The sequence below is a fragment of the Pygoscelis adeliae genome, unplaced genomic scaffold (genome assembly GCF_000699105.1).
Source record: "Pygoscelis adeliae isolate BGI_AS28 unplaced genomic scaffold, ASM69910v1 Scaffold114, whole genome shotgun sequence".
In the NCBI taxonomy this organism is placed as follows: domain Eukaryota; kingdom Metazoa; phylum Chordata; class Aves; order Sphenisciformes; family Spheniscidae; genus Pygoscelis; species Pygoscelis adeliae.
Genome location: NW_008824587.1, coordinates 3,731,220 through 3,749,156, shown reverse-complemented (window position 1 = coordinate 3,749,156; position 17,937 = coordinate 3,731,220). Strand labels below are relative to the sequence as shown.

Here is a 17,937-nt window from a genome sequence, read left to right as displayed (position 1 = left end):
CTCGCCCGCCAAAAGAGTTGGGAAGGAGGGAAGATGGCTGGAGTTAACTCCCCGGGAGAGGAGATGCGGGGCCCCAGGATTTTCCGCCGCTCGGGCTCGCCCTTGTAATGGTTTTCAGGGAGCTGGATTTCTTAGACTTTTCCTGGATATTTTGTTTTTAGACTTTTCCTGGATTCTTTTAGACTCTTACCGGATTTTTTTAGACTTTTTTAGACTTTTGCCGGATAATTCGACAGCGCGAGAAGAAGCTGAAAGGGGGGGAAGGGAAACCAGACAGCTGAAGCCTAACTCTAACAAATGAAAATGTTGGAGATTTGCTTGAAATTGGTGGGTTGCAAATCGAAGAAAGGGCTTTCCTCCTCCTCCAGCTGCTACCTGGAAGGTGAGTACCCAAAGGGGCTGGGGTCGGGCCGTGTCCCCCTGGGAACGCAGCAGCCGGAGCCCGCCCGTTGGCGTGTCCCAGGGGGACACGGCCCGACCCCACCGCCATCCCAGACACAAGTTTTATCCCTTGCTTGCAAGTTGGGGCCAGGCCTGGGGAGACGTTTGGTCCTGGCCAGCTTTAGGCTGGGCTTTCGCATGCGGGGGCGAGGGAACCGAGCGGTGTACGCGGCATCCAGACCCCAGGTGACTTTCATTAACTGCAGTATACAAAGGGAGCGCGGCTCTACCATTTATGGTTGTAAAATGTCAAGTGATCTTATTGCCGAGCCCATAAACAAAGCCGTATCTTCAGGCCTCGGCTTTATTTTTTTTTTTGCCCAGGGAAGGATCTCCCTTATTTTGGACGTGAGAGGAGGATGGTAAAAGCAGCTCCAGGCTCAGGAAGAAAATTTAAATGAGTCCATCAGGAAAATATTTTCAGCGTGCGTTAATACATAATCTCTTAGTTCATTTTGGTTATCCGCTTGTAAGTGTGCTTTCCACAGGCATCCATTTAACTGAATTTTCTTGCGTGTTTGCTTTCAAAAGGTGATTTTTGAGTCTCATCCAGGGTTATTTGTAGACACTGAGATGTTAAACATACGGACCTAACCAGTTCAGATTGAAAGCCTGGGTGACACCGTGCCAGGCTGGGGGACTTTGGGCTGAGGTCTTGCTTGGTGTGACCTCGAGCAAGTTCTTCACCCCAGTGTGGCTTCGCACCCCGCCTGCGGAACAGCATTACAGGTTCCCCCTGTGCAGCCCCGGCCCCTTTGCTGCACTGCGGGGCTGTGGTCCGTCCCGCCACGGCGGTCTGGGCTTCTTCAACGTCTTTTGTGTTGCTGGATGTTGCTTCAGTAAAAATAATCTGCATGCCAGGAGGACCGTGCTAACTCATCAAATCAGAGGCACGAAAGGCAGCAGCTGATTTCCCGGGGCCTATCGCAAGTCGCTGTTGCTCAACTCTCGAATATTCAGTGGAGAAATGGTCCTCGGAAATTCATAGGTTAGGAATCTCAAAATCTACAAATGGCTTCTCGTGGCAAACCCATTTAAAGAAATTGCGGATCAAGAGTCTGTATTCATCAGATGCGTTTAGTGGGTCTGAAGAATTTTCTGTTGTCTAAAATCAAAGAACAGTTTCCAGAGGACTTTTTTAAAATTTATTTATTTTATTTAAAGTTTCAGAGACCTAATGGTGGGTGGATGCGTCTGAATCGTTTTGATCTTTCCTATGCAACTGAATTCTTCTGTGATCTTTTAGGTCTGTAAAACCTCTATCTGTGTCCCCTGCCTCTGGTATTGCTCAGGCATGGCCAGGCTGCGTGTCGAGGAGGAGCTCCGAGCCGTGCGGGGCCTCCTTTCTGTGCCGTTGGATCTTTCAACACAGCCCTGGGAGAATAGGCAGAGCATCTGGGGCCTCTCTTCCCTGCAGAAACGAATGCTAAAGGATGATGTTACAAGGGTGTTACCCTGACTGTTTTTGCAAGTTTTCTCTTTTGTGTGTGTGTTACAACCACTCCCCCCGCTCCCCAATTTGCAATGCAGTTACATAATAGGATTAGGGCATAGTTTGACTTGTGCCATATAGGCATATCCAGTTACGAACACGATCATTGATACAATAAATATTGTAGTATTTCCACCTTCTGCTTCCCTGAGACTGTGGTTGCGTATTTATTTTTTATGATGGGATGGGAAATGGGCGTTGAAACAACTTTTAAACCATTTTCTATCAAAGTAGCTCAGTCTCATTTCTCAGCTCGGCATGGGGTAAAACGGAAGCCAGCATCCAAGCAGCATGTTGAAGGTGAACAAATGTGGCAACTGCAACCTTAATGCTGTGACAGTCGGTTAGGACATAGGCAGCCCAGGACCCACTGTAATCGACTGTGGATCTCTTGGAGAGCAGGGTGAGAAGCGAGAATCTGTACTCACCTGGGGGAAAAAAAAAACAGTTTTTAAAAAGTAGGATTTTCTGTTATTCTTTTCTTAAAGCTGAAGGTCCCCACGTGGTATTCCTAGGCAGCTTTCTTATTAAAATTATTGTGAGGTTGAAAGCGCTGTTGAGGACTCTTCAAAAGAGTAGTGGTGGCTTGCCCCAAACCCCTGTACTCCGAGGGCACAAGTGAAAACCATTTGCTTGCATTACCCTTAAAAAGATAACAAGTTTTTACATACGGATTTGTTAATTTTGATAGAAACCACTTAAGCTTGGCAGATCGTGAGAAGGGGGCAGGTTTGTGTCAAGGGTCAGAAACTAGGGACCATTGCTCCTGGATCCCTATGAGCAGCGTGTGATGGCCAATCCATTCCCATGTGTGTCCCACAGCCTCGCTGAAGCTTCTGAAAGGATTAAGGAGATGATGGTGATATCATTGGAGGATTTAACTCTGCTCTTGTTATCTTAGTTGTATGGGAAGCTGTTGAGGACATGAGGGGAAAGCTGAAAGTTTCTTTACTGTAGTAAAACCTTACTTATAAGCGAAACCTTAAACATAACTGCTTAAAGGGTGAAAGGTCCATTAGTTGCGTGGAAAACAAGTTGCAGCCAGGAGGAGAGATTAAATTTTACCTAATTCAATTTCTTATTTTGGTTTTCATGTGTTAACAAAAACACGACAGTGGTTGATGAATAGCATGGGACTGTAACAAAATCAAATCTGTTTGTTGTACATTTAAACACACTTCTTGAAAATATTGTATTGAGGTTGGGTTTGATATAAGGCTGACTTAGTCAGGCACATGTGTAGGTGTACGTGTCCTTTGACCAAGTAATCAGAAATGTATTTTTTTTCATTGTGGTCCTCTTCTGAAAGGCTTTTATGCTCTGTTAGTTTGCAGGAACGAGGATTGTTTGTAGAGTCCTCTTTGTGGTGGTGTGGACAGATGGCAGGTGCTACAGCCCGTTGCTGTGCGCTTTGCTGTGTACAGGCAGGCTTGCCTGCTTGCTGAAAAAGTTGAGAACTTTTCTTAACTCGACCAAAAATAAGTTTAAACTGGTTCTAACGATTTCTGAGATTTCATACTGATGTTTGAGCTGGCCATTTTTTGCCCTCGTTTCTATTCCTACTAGTAAATATTATTTTAAAATGTGAGAGATCTGAATTTCTGTCATCTGCTTTCTCCTTTCTGCCTTTGCCAAACTGAATAATTCCTCACCCGCTTCACACCAAGAAAGGGTAAAGAGTGGAAGAGAAGAGGCACAGCAAGTACTGCTGCCAATCTGATCTGGAAAACAGAATGTGTCCATGTCCCAAATAGGGGCTGAAATAGTCTTGCTGCCTTTTTGGGCTTGCTCTACCACTGAAAGGCAGAAGCCTTGTTTAAAACCTGTCAGTGTTCTCTGTAAAGTTTAAAAACTGTTTTGGGGACGCTAGTGAAGTCCTTTGTTTTCTAACTGAAATGATTTCTGTCCTGCCAGCTGTCAGACACTCTCTCTCTCTCTTTTTTTTTTTTTTTTTAAGCGTGTCTTGTTACAGCTAGAGTAAAGGAGCCTGAGGAGGAGCAGCAGTGCGTAGCCATTGCCCTGTTCCTGGAGAGTTTCTTTTTTTATGCGTTTGGGCACATATTAAGCCAGACCCAAATCTGCAATGCCAGCGATTCATCCCTGCCCCGGTGTCGCTGGGATCAGCAGGCAGGTCTTCAGTCAATCTGTTAGGAAAAGCGAGTGCATTAAGATGGTGTTGCTGCCTCCCAAAGAAGAGCCTTCTGTTTGTTTCCTCTCTTGGCTATTTTCTGCTCCTCACCTCTTGGCCTCTCATCTACCATCACTCAGTAGAGTTCTTGCTTTTAAATGTGTTTCTGGCTTTGTAATGGCTTGCTAGTTATATGCTTGCTCCAGCGGTTCTCGCCTGTCCCATCCTTACTAAAAAATCTGGCTGATGGTGATTGCTACCATTTCCCATGGGTTGTGGTGAGGAAAGGATTATTATTTCATAGGAAGAGCTGTAACTGTCTTCAGATCTAAAAATGATCATCCACAGACATGTTCGTCCTTCCCTGAGCAGTCTGGGGCTGCTTAGTAAAATAGGGAAATAAAACAGTAAATCTCCTTGATTCTTGGTTGGTGCTTCCCCTCCCCAGGGCTCAGAAACAGGCAAACCTTCTGCTCCCTTAGTAAGGACACCAAAACAGAAATTGTAAAGGTAAAAGTTTTCAGAAATACACAAGTGTCATTGAAATTCACTTGGATCTAGTTACTTTCCCCTTCCTCTCCCAGAGGTTGTAATCTAGGGTCAAGCAGCAGATTTGGGAATAAAATCCAAATTTCTGCCATACCCACTTTTCCACTCCATATATTTACAACTGCGATTAGCTGGCGGGAGAAAGATGATATTTACCATGTCACTAATGGGTTATAAATGGAATAAACTCAGTGAATGAACTCGAGTGGAACCTGCAGGCTAATATAAGAGTGAACTTTCTAAAAAACCCAAAACAAAACAAAACAAAAAAACAACAAAAAAACTCCCCACAACACAAAACCAAAACAAAACCCCGAAAAACCCCAGGATGACAGAATCATCTCTTCAAGGAGTGGAAGAAGCCACATCATCAGGGGTGCTTAGTCTTAGACAAGATAAAACACTGCAGTTGACTGTGAGGGCCTGTTTGTGCATGGGCAATGAAGCAGGAGCCATGGGTGGCCTTGTTCTCTCGTGTTTGCATTCAGCAGACTTGGTTTTCAGTATTTAGAGTGCAAGAGGTTGCTGGTGGCTGTGCAAGATGGGGGACGAAGACGCCTTGCTGGGGGTGGAAATAGGGTAGCACAGCTGGGGAGACTGGCCCAGCACAGGGGGAGTGGATCTGATTGAGAGAGGCTGGATCTATTTTTGCACTACTTCATCTCTGTATAGGAATACACAATATTTTAAAAGTGATCATTTGTCCTCGTGCTGGCTGTAAGAACGTGGACTTTCCAAATATCAGCCAAGAGCAGAAGTGACAGCGATAGCCTTTGTTGCAGAAGGTTATATGGCCTGTGCTATGGAGTGGGTGACAGGAGAGGCTGAGCATGATCTCACTAAAGGGATGAGTCTGAAATAAAACACAAAACCTTCCTCCTTTTTGGAAAGATCTGGTTTACAATTTTTTTTGCTTTTTTAAAATCCATATTCCATCAGGCATAGGGAATCCATGAGGGCCACTAAGGAAATACTGGGACAGTGAGGCAGCTGCCTCATCATATGTGCTCAGAGTTGGGAACATTTGGATGTATTAAATCTGCATAACTATTCTGCCATTTATCATAATTTCTTCCAGGGGAAAAGGAGAGTAGGGGAACTGTAGGGAAAGGAGAAGCTTTAGATAGGATGTGCTGTACCTCCACAGAGATTACTAGATGTATTCTGTGCTCCCTTGCTCTAGAAACCTCGTGGAAAAAATGCCAGCACGGTTTGTAAGACCACAGGATGTTTGTTTTGTAGGGAGACAGGAGGTCTCTTCCTTCCCTCGGGACTGCCCTGCAGTCAGCTGTGGAGGAGCCGAGTGTAATTCTGTGCTTCTGCCTGTTTTCTAACCCTTCCCTTAAATTACTAAGGAAATTTGCTTGCATTGGTCTAGACCAGAATTGTTCATATCTGAGAACGTCTTACAGAGTCCCTAACAATGATTCATGACTTCGTATAAACAGTAATTAGCAGGAGATAGTTACGCTTATGAAACCTTTTTGTGTGCAAACATAAATATCTCCTGGTAAAAACTTAATTTAGGGGGGAAATGAAGACATTCTTATGGCTAATGCCTCAAAATAAAAGCTGCTGTTGTCTTATTTCGAAGTCTGCTCTGCTTTAATTAAGAGTCGTCATTTAGTTGGTGTTAGCGGAGAACTGAATTACAGCATTGCCTCGGGACTCCTCCCGGGAATCCAGGTGTCATGCAGAGCCCTCTATGATCAAAGTAATAAATTACAGTCTTGCTGGGACGCAGCAGAAGACAAAGTGAGTGCGTGGAAGGAATCACAGCGCAGAGATAACAGATAGAATTACGCTTGCTTCCTGCCCCATCGCCGTGCCAGGATACCCTCCTGTAGGTGTAGCAGCCGGGCTGATTTATTAGGAGGAATCTGGCCCATTGAAGAGCTCAGCAGTGCTGTAAAATTGTAGTTAAAACCAGCAGTAGGAGGTGAAGAAGCTGTAGGGTGTTGAAAAAGACCCTCAATACATATGAACAGCAATGTCTCTGCTCTGAAGGACTGTAATGTCTGGGCAAATTTACTAGAGAATAGCTGCTGACAGCCGGCTGTACGTGGCTCCCAGATGGACATGTCCTGTCTGCTTCTCTCGCTTCATGGTTTTGTGTCCTGAGTCTGCTGACAGCCTCCTCTTGGGGCCTAGACCTTTAAAAGTGTGTTTTGTCACGGTCTATCAAGCTTCTGTTACACTCGGGTCACCACAACTCTGCTCTTTCCTTTACGCTCTTCTCCGTGTTGACTCAGGGCCTCATCCTCCCTTTCTTGCTGCCCTTTAAGCTTCATTCAATCTCTGCCTTCCCCACCCCGGTTCTTAACTGGGGGTTCCTACCTCCTGGAAATGCCAGCCCTAACCCAACCCAAGAGTTGGGTCTTGCCTCTCCCTGTCGTGCTCTGCTGCATGGCAGCGTTCACACGCAGCATGCACCTCCGTTGGGGTGCCAGCGGCTGAGCAAGGGGGAGTCGACTTGGAGGATACAGAGGATCCGAGCCTGTCTGTGTGCAGCATCCTATGTATTCACTGGGGGACTTGTGTGGTCTTCCAGCTTAGCAAATTCTCATACATTTATTTAACAGCCCTTGCTCTTGCCAGTCCTTGGGTTTGCAGACAGTTATCACTGAGTCAGTGTTTGTAGGAATGTCATGGAGCAAAACCAGCCTGCCTTGACTTTCGCACCGCAGCTTGTGGGTGTTTTCGGTGTTTGACACAGTGTTGTCTCATGGTCTGAATCAAAGCGCATACCTTGGCATCCGTGTGTAATGAGTCAGTCCCAGCATTGCCGCGGCCTGGGCACGAGGGAGGGATTCTTGCGGAGCGCTTGGCTTTCCTCCCGCATCCCCATCCGTGGCCGTGCATGAGCTGTCCTTTGCTGGGCTGCGATCACGCTGGAGTTGGAGGGGAGCCTGCCTTGGATTTCCTGCCTTCCTGTCGAATCAGTCCCCCATGGGGGAGGCATTTTCCTTCCTAATGGAGGTTACGGTCCATCCCACCCTGCGGCATGTACTGGTTTGTACCATATTTGGGGGAGAGCATCGCTGCGTCGCTCCTCGCTGAGGTTGTGTATCTGCTACTTGCAGCTCTCTGCTGTCTGTCTGTTCCAGGTGTTTACTGATGGTGTAACTCCTTGGAGTATCTCCAGTCACTGCAGCGCCCTGTGTTTGATAAGGGAGCTTAATGGGCTTGACAGGATCAAAGCGTTTTCATGGTAAAATGATTATAGCTTAATTTTCTGAAAGTAGATTTTCTGTTTCTTTTCTCGTTGTCCCTCTTGAAGCAAACCCAAGGTATTAAAATGTATTCTCCTGCAGGAAACAGGAAGGGGAAGCAAGGATGTCAAGGTGCTTTAAAAACGACCCAACACACCACCACTTTTCTGACTGTGGAATCATTTAGAAAGCAGAATTATTTGACTTCTCTAATTCACTATAAAAATATATCTCCCTGCAGATATGGTTTGGCTAGGAGAACAGACCCAACAGTGTGTATATTTGCTATTTTGCTCTCTGCCCACATATATGATATTACCTTTTCCAAAGAATACAGTAGTACTCGTGTTCATAAATAATCACCCAGAGAGCCTTTACCAGTGGTGATCTGACCAACACATCAAGGATGCCAGATTGTCTGTGGGTGAATAGTGGCACTTTCACCACCAAAGCTTAGAAAATAACGGGATTTGTTACTGTTTGTAGGGTTGGGGTTTTCGGGGGTTTTTTAGCATTTCCCTATTGGGAAATGTATTTTGTACCTGTCCCAATCCATACTTGACTTCCATACGTTTTCTGGTGTCAATCATATCAGTTCTTCACTGGTTTACTGGTGCAGCTTATACTGGATTTCTGACCAAACAAACAGTAGTGTTAAAAGCATATTTTGCTGTGATTGCATCTACATAGCAGCCCCTTGCTAGTGAGTATTACAAGTATAAAGAGAGAACTGTGCTCCCAGGTGACCTGATAATGTAGAAAACACTTGGCCTGGGATTTCTCCTTCCAAAGCCCTGCTGCGTACGCCTGTGCAGAAGAGGAATTCAGCAGTGAGTGGGGGGAGCAAGCAGGGGCTGATGCTGGGTAATGAAGAGCAATTTCGTGGCGCAAGGGGCTGGGTGCGATAGTGCTGTGTTTCCTGTCCCCGTAGCTGCACTGACGCAATGGTTTGTGTGCAGTGCTGTGACCTTGCTCAACGAACTCATCCAGATGGAGAATAACCCTTCAAAAAACAAGATTTTCACAGCTTATTGTCCTGGGTTCGTGCCAGCACAGTCACCGGCAGGGCTGCCAGCGCAGCTGGGGGCAGCACATTGGAGTGAGGGGGCACAGCTACCTGGAGCATCACTACCCCTAACTCTTGAATCATGGTCTGGAGGGGAGGGTTTGCTGGAGCGACTGGAATAAAATTCCCTCAGGTATTTGGACTTGCCTGATATTTACTGAATATTACATGCCTAATGTGCTGCAGTGTACAAAAAACTTTGGCGGTTGGTTTTTACTCACCTGTGAAGCTCAGTTTTTAGGAATCTGTTTTTCTGGAGGTGTCTCAGGGCTCCTAAAAATGTACGGAAGCTCATTCTTAAATACCATGTCTTATCAATCTCGCTCTGCCTGGCTCTCTGTGCTGCACGTTCTGGCGATTTCATTTATAGGATAATTAAGGGATTTACCTTTTAAAGGTCTTGGGTTTGTTTTCAAATCTAACCATTCCAGCAGTTAGGCATGAGCCAAAGGATTTACAAGCAGCAAACAGCCTACGTGAGCAGCATTTACTGGAGGGAGGGAGAGGGGCTTTCCCTCTCCTGCCTGCTGTGGGAGGCAGGAGCTGGGGGCTCCGGGGCAGGCTGGGGGAGAGCTCTGGAGCGAGGGTGTCCTGCCTATGTGGCAGGAGATCTGCATTAAAGAACTGTCTGTATCTGTCCTCTGACACATGAGGAGCACACATGTCAAGAAACGATGTAAATTAGAAAATCGGAGTGCGTGGGTTAACCAGATGGCTTTTATCAGCAAAAATGAACCTGCTTTTTCCTCTCTCTCTTCCTCCTCCCTCCCCCGCTTCCAGAAGCCCTACAGAGGCCGGTAGTGTCGGACTTCGAGCCCCAGGGTCTGAGTGAAGCAGCTCGCTGGAACTCCAAGGAAAACCTTCTGTCCTGTCCTAGTGAAAATGACCCCCATCTCTTTGTTGCACTGTATGATTTTGTGGCGAGTGGGGACAACACTCTCAGCATAACTAAAGGTAAGGTAGCTGGGCAGAGGGGTACTGGGAGTGTGTGAGAAGGCGTAGAAGGAAAAGTCGCTGTGGAATAACTGAGTTATACACTAAACCCTATGGAATTTTTTTTACTGTGGGAATTCTTCTTAAACAAATACAAAGACTTCACAAAGTCATAACCTTTTAAAAGGTTAAAACTGTCTGAAGTTTTTGTGTTGGGCAAGAAACTGTTTGCCAAAACTAAGGTCTCTATTAGGAGCAAGAATTTGAACTGAGAAATTAAACTAAGCTGATTTTAGGGGTTGGCCTCTATCATTTTCATAGTTCTCCAAAACACAGTCCCTGTATGAAAAATGACTGTACAGATACAGTGTTTTCTTACTCAGTCCTTCTGTTCCTTATGTGTACTCCAAGTCACATCTGCTTACCTTGCTAATTGAAATTACTTTTTATTGTTTATCCACTCCTGTTCTCTCCTAGCCCCATCAAGCCAACTCGGTTCAAATAAAATTTGCTGGATTCATTTTTTAAGCTCAAGCAGTATCAGAGCTGGTGCAGAACTGCACGAGAGCCTAACAAACTCCTGAAGCATGCATGTGACTTTATTTTGGCTTTGAGGGGTCCACTCAAGCTTAAAGAAACACACACACTCCCTGCTCAGTCAGATACCTGTTCTTATAGGAGATTATTTAATGATCTGTTAGCCAGAAAGAACCTATCTTTGTCCTCAGCTCCCAGGTTTGCCATGTCTAAATATACTTTCTTCTTGTGCTAAGGTGAAAAGCTCCGTGTCCTGGGCTACAATCATAATGGGGAATGGTGTGAGGCCCAAACGAAGAATGGACAAGGCTGGGTACCCAGCAACTACATCACTCCAGTGAATAGTTTGGAGAAGCATTCCTGGTATCACGGACCAGTGTCACGTAACGCTGCTGAGTACCTTCTGAGTAGCGGTATCAACGGCAGCTTTCTTGTGCGAGAGAGTGAGAGCAGTCCAGGACAGAGATCTATTTCACTGCGATATGAAGGAAGGGTGTACCACTACAGAATAAACACTGCATCTGACGGAAAGGTAGGCTGCAGGCTATCTAAAACCATGAGAGAAAACCTTGCCGGTATACTTTGTCCACTGACTGCACAAGGTCAAGTAGTAGCAATTGAATTGAGCAATTCTGAACCCTGATCACAATATTCATCATCTGTAGTTACAATAAACTGTGAGATTCCGACATGACTGTGACAAAACAGTTTTACTCCTTTGGCAAACTTCTGGTGAGGTATAATACAGCCTAGTAGCAAAACACTTTAAGGTAGGAGATACTAGAGTTACGTCAGAGCTGAATGTAATAGATATCATTAATAAGAAATTCTGAGGATGAATTCTTGTCCCGTATGTTCAAAAGATAATCTCTTTGGCTGCCAAATCAGAAAAGTCAGTGCCTGTTGCTAATAATCCTATGAATATTAGGGACAGAATGCTTTTTGAGCTATTCTGCAGTATTTTTAACTACTGTTTCGATTTCTCTACAGTATTTCAGCGTGATCATTGGAGACGGGTAGGCACTTTCACTTTTATATGGGCCCTGTCTCTAGTTTCTTCATTTTTTTTTCCCTAGATTGTTGTGTGCTGTAGCCGTGTTGCAATGCTGTGCTTTGTGGATGCCGCAGAGGAATGTTAGCATAAAAGTGTAGTTTTCCACAGATTTTTGTTTGAATTTCATGGAAACATTTCTACTGGCATTGGATTTCGGAAAAATCTTGGGTTTTAACAAATCTATTTTAAGCAGTGTCTCTTTAGATCCTGTGCAGAAGTTGAAGTGTGGGTCTGGAGCATGGCTGCTGAGGCTTTTCTTGCCAGCATCTGGTAGATGACAGATTTTGTGCCATTAAAATACTTCAAAAGAAAAAAATATAAAAAATCAAGTATAGTAGTGGCCCACCATGGCCAATTTTCCTTTGTCCTGTGAGGGCTTTAATCTTCTTACAGCAATGTTGACAGCAAAATCGATAGTATGAAAACATAGGGAACCACTACATAGCGTTTCCTATTTATTAGACTCATCAGTCTAAAAGCTTTAATAAGATAAACAGCTTTTATTCAGTAATGAAATACTTTTTGTCTGCTTTAGCAAACATTGTAGTTGAGACAATTCTGACCATGTTATTTAAGGCGATGTATTTCCAAGTTAGGGCGATTCTTCCTTTTTCCTCCCGTGTAGACACACTCTCTGGTCAAAATCGGCACTGTGAAATGCTGACGTGCAGCATACTTGAAGGACTACATGGCAATCTGGAATATTATTCCTCCTCCTGCCTCTGTAGTTGATATTCCTTCTATTTACATTGATGCTGGCAGATGAACAATGTTCGCATGTGAATATTTTGAACGTGGGCCTCCTTCAGTTGGTGTAAATAAGCACGTGTCCGTGATGTGATAGCACATCTTCTCATTTTAGCTGTAAAAGGATTTGGCATATGAAGGCTTTCATCCCAGCAGAGCTGTTTTTATCCCAAAAAACAGTTCTGCAGAGCTACAATAATCCATTCAGGTCTGTATTAGCCAGGTTAACTGTTAATTTTCAACAAAGTTGCTTGAATTGGTGTTTTTGAGAAAAGGTGCAGGTCAGCACAATTCACTAAAGCAGATCAGCAGCTGATGGTGGTTGGAAATACAAAATTGAGAAGCGGCAGTGACCAAGAGCTGTGGCCCCCAGGCTTTGGCTGTTCATGCAGGGGCGAGCGAAGAGGTAGCCACACTCCTCCCCATTGCCAGCATCCCCGCAGAAGGGGCGGTTTGCCATGCCCATGCATCAGGCGCTGTGGTTTGCAGCCTGGTGTGTTAAACCACATCAGTTTCAATTTGTGTTAATGAGCTGGGCAGTGAATTGCAACAGCTTAGCGGCAGATGTGCTGCCCGCTCTGCTGCTTCTGCTGCTGGGCTGGGGGACTGTCTCTGGCTGTCAAAGCTGAGGAGCTGGGAAGAGAAACAGCTAATACCCCTGCTTTTTCTTCTGCGAAACAGAGACTGCTGCAGCAGGTCCCCCACTCTGAGCTGCTCGTGTCGCACTCTATTACCCGCTTCGCAGCAGAGCATGGCTCTGCCAAAAGCAAGCTCTTACCTTCAACTCCCTGAGCACCTGGGGCCTTCCCAGCCGGCTGTATCATTAGTCAGCCTGTCCAAGGAATTTAATTTCTGCAAGTGCTGGAGTAAGGATGAATGGCTTTGGTGGGATCATATCCTGTGACCGAGAGAACAGGCTATCGGGAGAAAGTGGTATCAGAGAAACGTGTGGAACAACTTCTGCTCAGTGCGGAGGTGTGCCGTGCATTGCACAGCCCTACCCAGGCTTTTTCCTGGGGAAAATTGAAGGGTCTAGGAAGAAGGTCAGAGGTGTGTATGTCTTTATTTTAGCACTGTTCATACTGAATACCTTGGGGTTCAACAACTTTAAAAAAAAAAGAAAAATTCCTCAGGGATTTTTTTTTCTTTATTTTCAGTTTAATGGATCATATTCTTCCGGACCACCTTTTAATGTGTTGGGGGTTTTTTTGTTGTTGTTTGTTTGGGTTTTTTTAAGGAAGGCATTAAAAGCGACCTTTCTTGATTTGGCTGGCACAGTGCAGCTAGTCATCTGGTAAACCGCTTCCGTGGTACAGAGGACTTGGTTTTCCTGACTTGATAGTACTTGAGGCAAAGCCACCTATTGAGTAACCCAACTGAATAAACAGCATTGTCCAGCCAGTTCTTCAAATCCTGCCATCCTCAGCGTTAAGGACACAGGACATGTGTCCTGCTTGAGTCTCTTGGAGCCTCCGGTGGCTGAGCTGGATGCAGACTCGCTCCTTTATCATGGATCTTCATGGATTTTTTTGTGTGGATGTTCAATTTTGTCTGCTGACTGGGGAGGGGGAATCCCATCAGGTTAAGGATGTGCTGGAGGTTAGCATGGGCCAGTTTAACCACCCTTACAAAATATACTAGCCAGGAAAAAGAGATGTGGTCTGGTGACAGAAGCTGCAGATGAGCGGCTAACTTGTACAAGCAGAGCCCCTTGGAACAGGACCGGTGTTACAGTTTGACTTGATGATATACAAAAATTGCCCAAATAATGTGTCAACAACATAGCCAGGAAGCAAACTGTGTGAGCCCCTGCGTAACCTCGTGCAGTGCAGAAACGCCAAGTCTGTTACCTCTGTAAGAGTACAGTTTGCAGCACCAGGCTGTTTTCTTGGGGAAATTATCCAGCAAGCGGTTTGAGTTAAGGCTTGGTAATTGGGGTCAGCAGAGAAGGGAGGTTGCGACTTGCTGGGTTGTATCAGCAGCATGCCGTTCATAGCTGCTCCTTGCTTCATCTTCTTGCGATACATGCTTCAAATTCCAGATGAAGATTTAAACACAGCATAACTCTGATTTTCAGTAGTGCTGATGGGAAGTAAGGCCTTCAGGAGTCTGTGTTGAGATGTAATCACTGAGGGGTTAGAAAAACTCTGCCTACAGAATGAGCACATTTAGTGGGTGCATGTGGGTTTTTTTAATGTAAATGGAAAACTTCATGTGTGTTAAGGCATGGAGTGTTGTCCTGTGGCTTGGTCAGGGTGATCCTGAGTTCTGTTCCCCATCCTGTTACGGGTTTGCTGTGAAACCTTTGGCCATTTATTTAACTTCGTTCTCCATCTGTAACAAGATCATATAATCTGTCACATGAAATACAGATATGTCTAATTTCTGTGAGATTTTGAGATCATGAGATAGAAGCCATCATAAAAGCAAGGGCAGCTTCCTTCTCCATACTTCTCTAATACTTCCAAGTGATCCTGGAGTTCAGCATAATTTTCTACATCCATACTTTTATATTTTAGTCCTCAGTGTAACATGTGAACTGCTCGTACCACTGCTAGTACTACAAGTCGTTCCCAAACAGGTATGGCTTGTTTTAAATTGTGGCCGTACTGGCTAATGCTTGGTGGTCCAAGCCATGCAGCTGTAAAAGCCTCTCGTTGTCACTTTTCTGTTCTCAGAACATGTGTTTTTAAGGTGATTTCACCTCTTTGACCATGAAAGGTGGTTGGTTTGTTTTTTTTTAATCATAGTGTTGAAATGAGATTTGGTCCAGTTACTTTACCAAAAGAATATCCAACTCATATTGGTAGAGGGTTGAGAACATGCTCCCCAGGAGGATGCCTTTATTTTCTAGAGATAAAGTTTCCATAGGAGTTTTTTGTCAGCAAGTGTAGCAGAAGGAAAACAAGAGTGAATGGAAAGTAGATTTCTCCAACCCAGGGTGTAAAACCCTCCGCTCTGAATGGCCTTGCACATACAAAAGTGTATGTGTTGTCACCAGAGTAGTTAATGGTGTGGTTTTAGCTTGAGTGGCTTACAGACAGGTTGGCCACTGTGCATCTTTTCCCACTCCCCCAAGCCCAGGTGCTATTGCCACCAGAGGAAATGCCATTTTAACCAGGGGTTATGATTTCCCAACACTGGAAAGGTATGTTTCTACAGCATAGTTGCCTTTTTTGGATGACAAATGCTATACAATGTTCACTTTCCAGAAACCTTACAGGGTGCATTGTTCTGTTACAAAGGCCATAGCTTGAAAGCCAGCGGTCACGCTGTACCTTGCAGTAGTCTAACCTGTCTGTGACTGATCTGTGGGGTCATTCACGTCTGTGTTTGTTTTCCCCTTTCTGGGTTACACTGTGTGCCTGAGCTGAGCATTTTACCTTTCTGCAGCCCTTTCAAATAAGGCCATGACACACATAGATCGGTGGTTTTTGCCAATTCTGACCATAGTAGTTACCATACATACATAAGCATGCGGCTCATTCTCATAAACTTAGGTAGGGATTTGGGCAAGCAGGATGCCGAGGGGGAGAGGCACTTTCATCTATCACTCTGACTTCCTTGGATGACACGGCTGCTCTTTTCACTCACCTTTTCTTACATGTTAGTGCCTGTGCTCTCATATGCTTCAGAATATTTGGACTTCTCCAATGCCTCTCGTTCTCATTTTGGGTCTGTATAGTAAACAGATGCCTGCAAAGGAGGAGCATCCATACGGGAATTGCCAGTCTCCAGTCCAAAGGTTTTACTCAAGTTTGAGGGTGGTTTTGTCCCTCCCTGCAAACTCCCCCCCCCCCCCCACAAATGCATCTCCCTTTTCTGTTGGATGTATTTGCTTATTGCTGGAGCTTCACAGATGCATTTTCTTTTTCCATCAAAAAGTTCTGTCTAGGTGGAAGAAGCAGAATTTGACCCTAAGTCTGGAATTTTTGGATGTCTGGCAGCCCCGTCAACTTCCCGGCCTCCCGAAATCCCAGACATGTGGCCACTGCACATGCACAAACTGTTGAGTGCATATCCAGCGAGTCAGAAGCATTTGGGAAGTTTGATCATAGCTATTGGCAAGTAATGTGCACAGTAGGACCAGTGCATCGCACTCATTTCACAGTGCGTGGACTGGACAGAAATCTGAGTGGCTAACACGGTGCTGCTCTTCCTGCGAGGCTGTCCCTTCCCAGACCTTGGTCCTTTGTGAGAAAGGCTAGTGAGGGGTCTGGAGAACAAGTCGTATGAGGAGCGGCTGAGGGAGCTGGGGTTGTTTAGCCTGGAGAAAAGGAGGCTGAGGGGAGACCTCATTGCTCTCTACAACTACCTGAAAGGAGGTTGTAGCGAGGTGGGTGTCGGTCTCTTCTCCCAAGTAACTGGCGAAAGGACGAGAGGAAATGGCCTCAAGTTGCGCCAGGGGAGGTTTAGATTGGATGTAAGGAAAAATTTCTTTACTGAAAGAGTAGTTAAACATTGGAACAGGCTGCCCAGGGAAGTGGTTGAGTCCCCATCCCTGGAAGTATTTAAAAGACGTGTAGATGAGGCGCTTAGGGACATGGTTTAGTGGGCATGGGGGTGTTGGGTTGACGGTTGGACTCGATGATCTTGGAGGTCTCTTCCAACCTTAATGATTCTATGATTCTATGAAATGGAGCTCTTCCATCTTCTGCGTGCTGCGTCCAGCATAGGCTGTTGCACTTCGATACAAAGATTTCTCCCTTTCCTTCAGGTGTTTTCAGCATCACTTTTTTAAAAATTAAATTTCTAGCTTTTGTCACCTTGCCTAGCAGAAGACTGGGCTTGAGTGTGAAAACTGGAAATACAAAGCTCTGGTGGTAGGGAGCCACTTGTCCATTATCTTTAGTAGGCTTTTAGGCTTAAAATGGATCATCTGTATAAATGTTAAAAAGGTAACAAATACGGGTTATCATACCTCACAGCAGGTTTTCATTCAGTGGTAATGATTTTACTTCTGTGTTATTGATCGGTGCCCATCACAAGAACGGAGCAGACCAGCTCCCTAACTTCATGCAAAATACTGTGTAGAAGCTTAGGCCAAAAGCAAGGAAGCCACCAGTTTGCTAGGGACACTTCAGGGAGAATTCAGGCAGGTGAAAATGTCATAACCCAAATAGTAATAATGGAATCTAGACACCGAGGTTGACAACCCCCTACTCTCCAGGAAATGTCCCACAATCTTTACTGACCAGCCTTTTGAAAAAAGACATTTCAAGCAACAGCATGCCAATCTAATGCTATTTGCAGTCATTCCTTCCATATTGTTTCAGCGAAGTGCATGTATTTTCTCCTGAATCCATGCATTTCCCATGTAAGCGTTGATTGTTCTCAGCTCTGAGAGCCAGTTACAGAGCTTGTGGAGCTCATAATACTGCAGCTCAAGTAGAAGCAATGCAACACTTTGTTTTCACAATTTTATAATGTAGTTTCTATATATGAATGCTCCGATGTGTGTTATGTGAATGAGCTTTCTCTTTCTCTTTGGTTCCTAGCTGTATGTCTCTTCAGAGAGCCGCTTCAACACCTTAGCAGAGTTGGTCCATCATCATTCAACTGTCGCAGATGGGCTCATCACCACTTTGCACTACCCGGCGCCCAAACGCAATAAGCCCACTATCTATGGCGTGTCTCCGAACTACGACAAATGGGAGATAGAGCGAACTGACATCACGATGAAGCACAAGCTTGGTGGAGGGCAGTATGGAGAGGTGTATGAAGGAGTCTGGAAGAAGTACAACCTTACAGTGGCTGTGAAGACTCTAAAGGTAGGAC

The 17,937-nt window shown here is 45.2% G+C and overlaps 1 protein-coding gene across 1 annotated transcript in view; it reads left to right on the top strand.

The window, feature by feature from the left end:
• Positions 1–17,937, top strand: part of ABL1 (ABL proto-oncogene 1, non-receptor tyrosine kinase) — an 85,878-nt gene that overhangs the window by 51,463 nt on the left and 16,478 nt on the right. Inside the window, exons 2-4 of the mRNA XM_009322082.1 lie at positions 9,669–9,842; positions 10,595–10,890; positions 17,658–17,930. Coding sequence (XP_009320357.1) covers positions 9,669–9,842; positions 10,595–10,890; positions 17,658–17,930 — 743 coding nt within the window. The remainder of the gene's footprint in view (positions 1–9,668; positions 9,843–10,594; positions 10,891–17,657; positions 17,931–17,937) is intronic.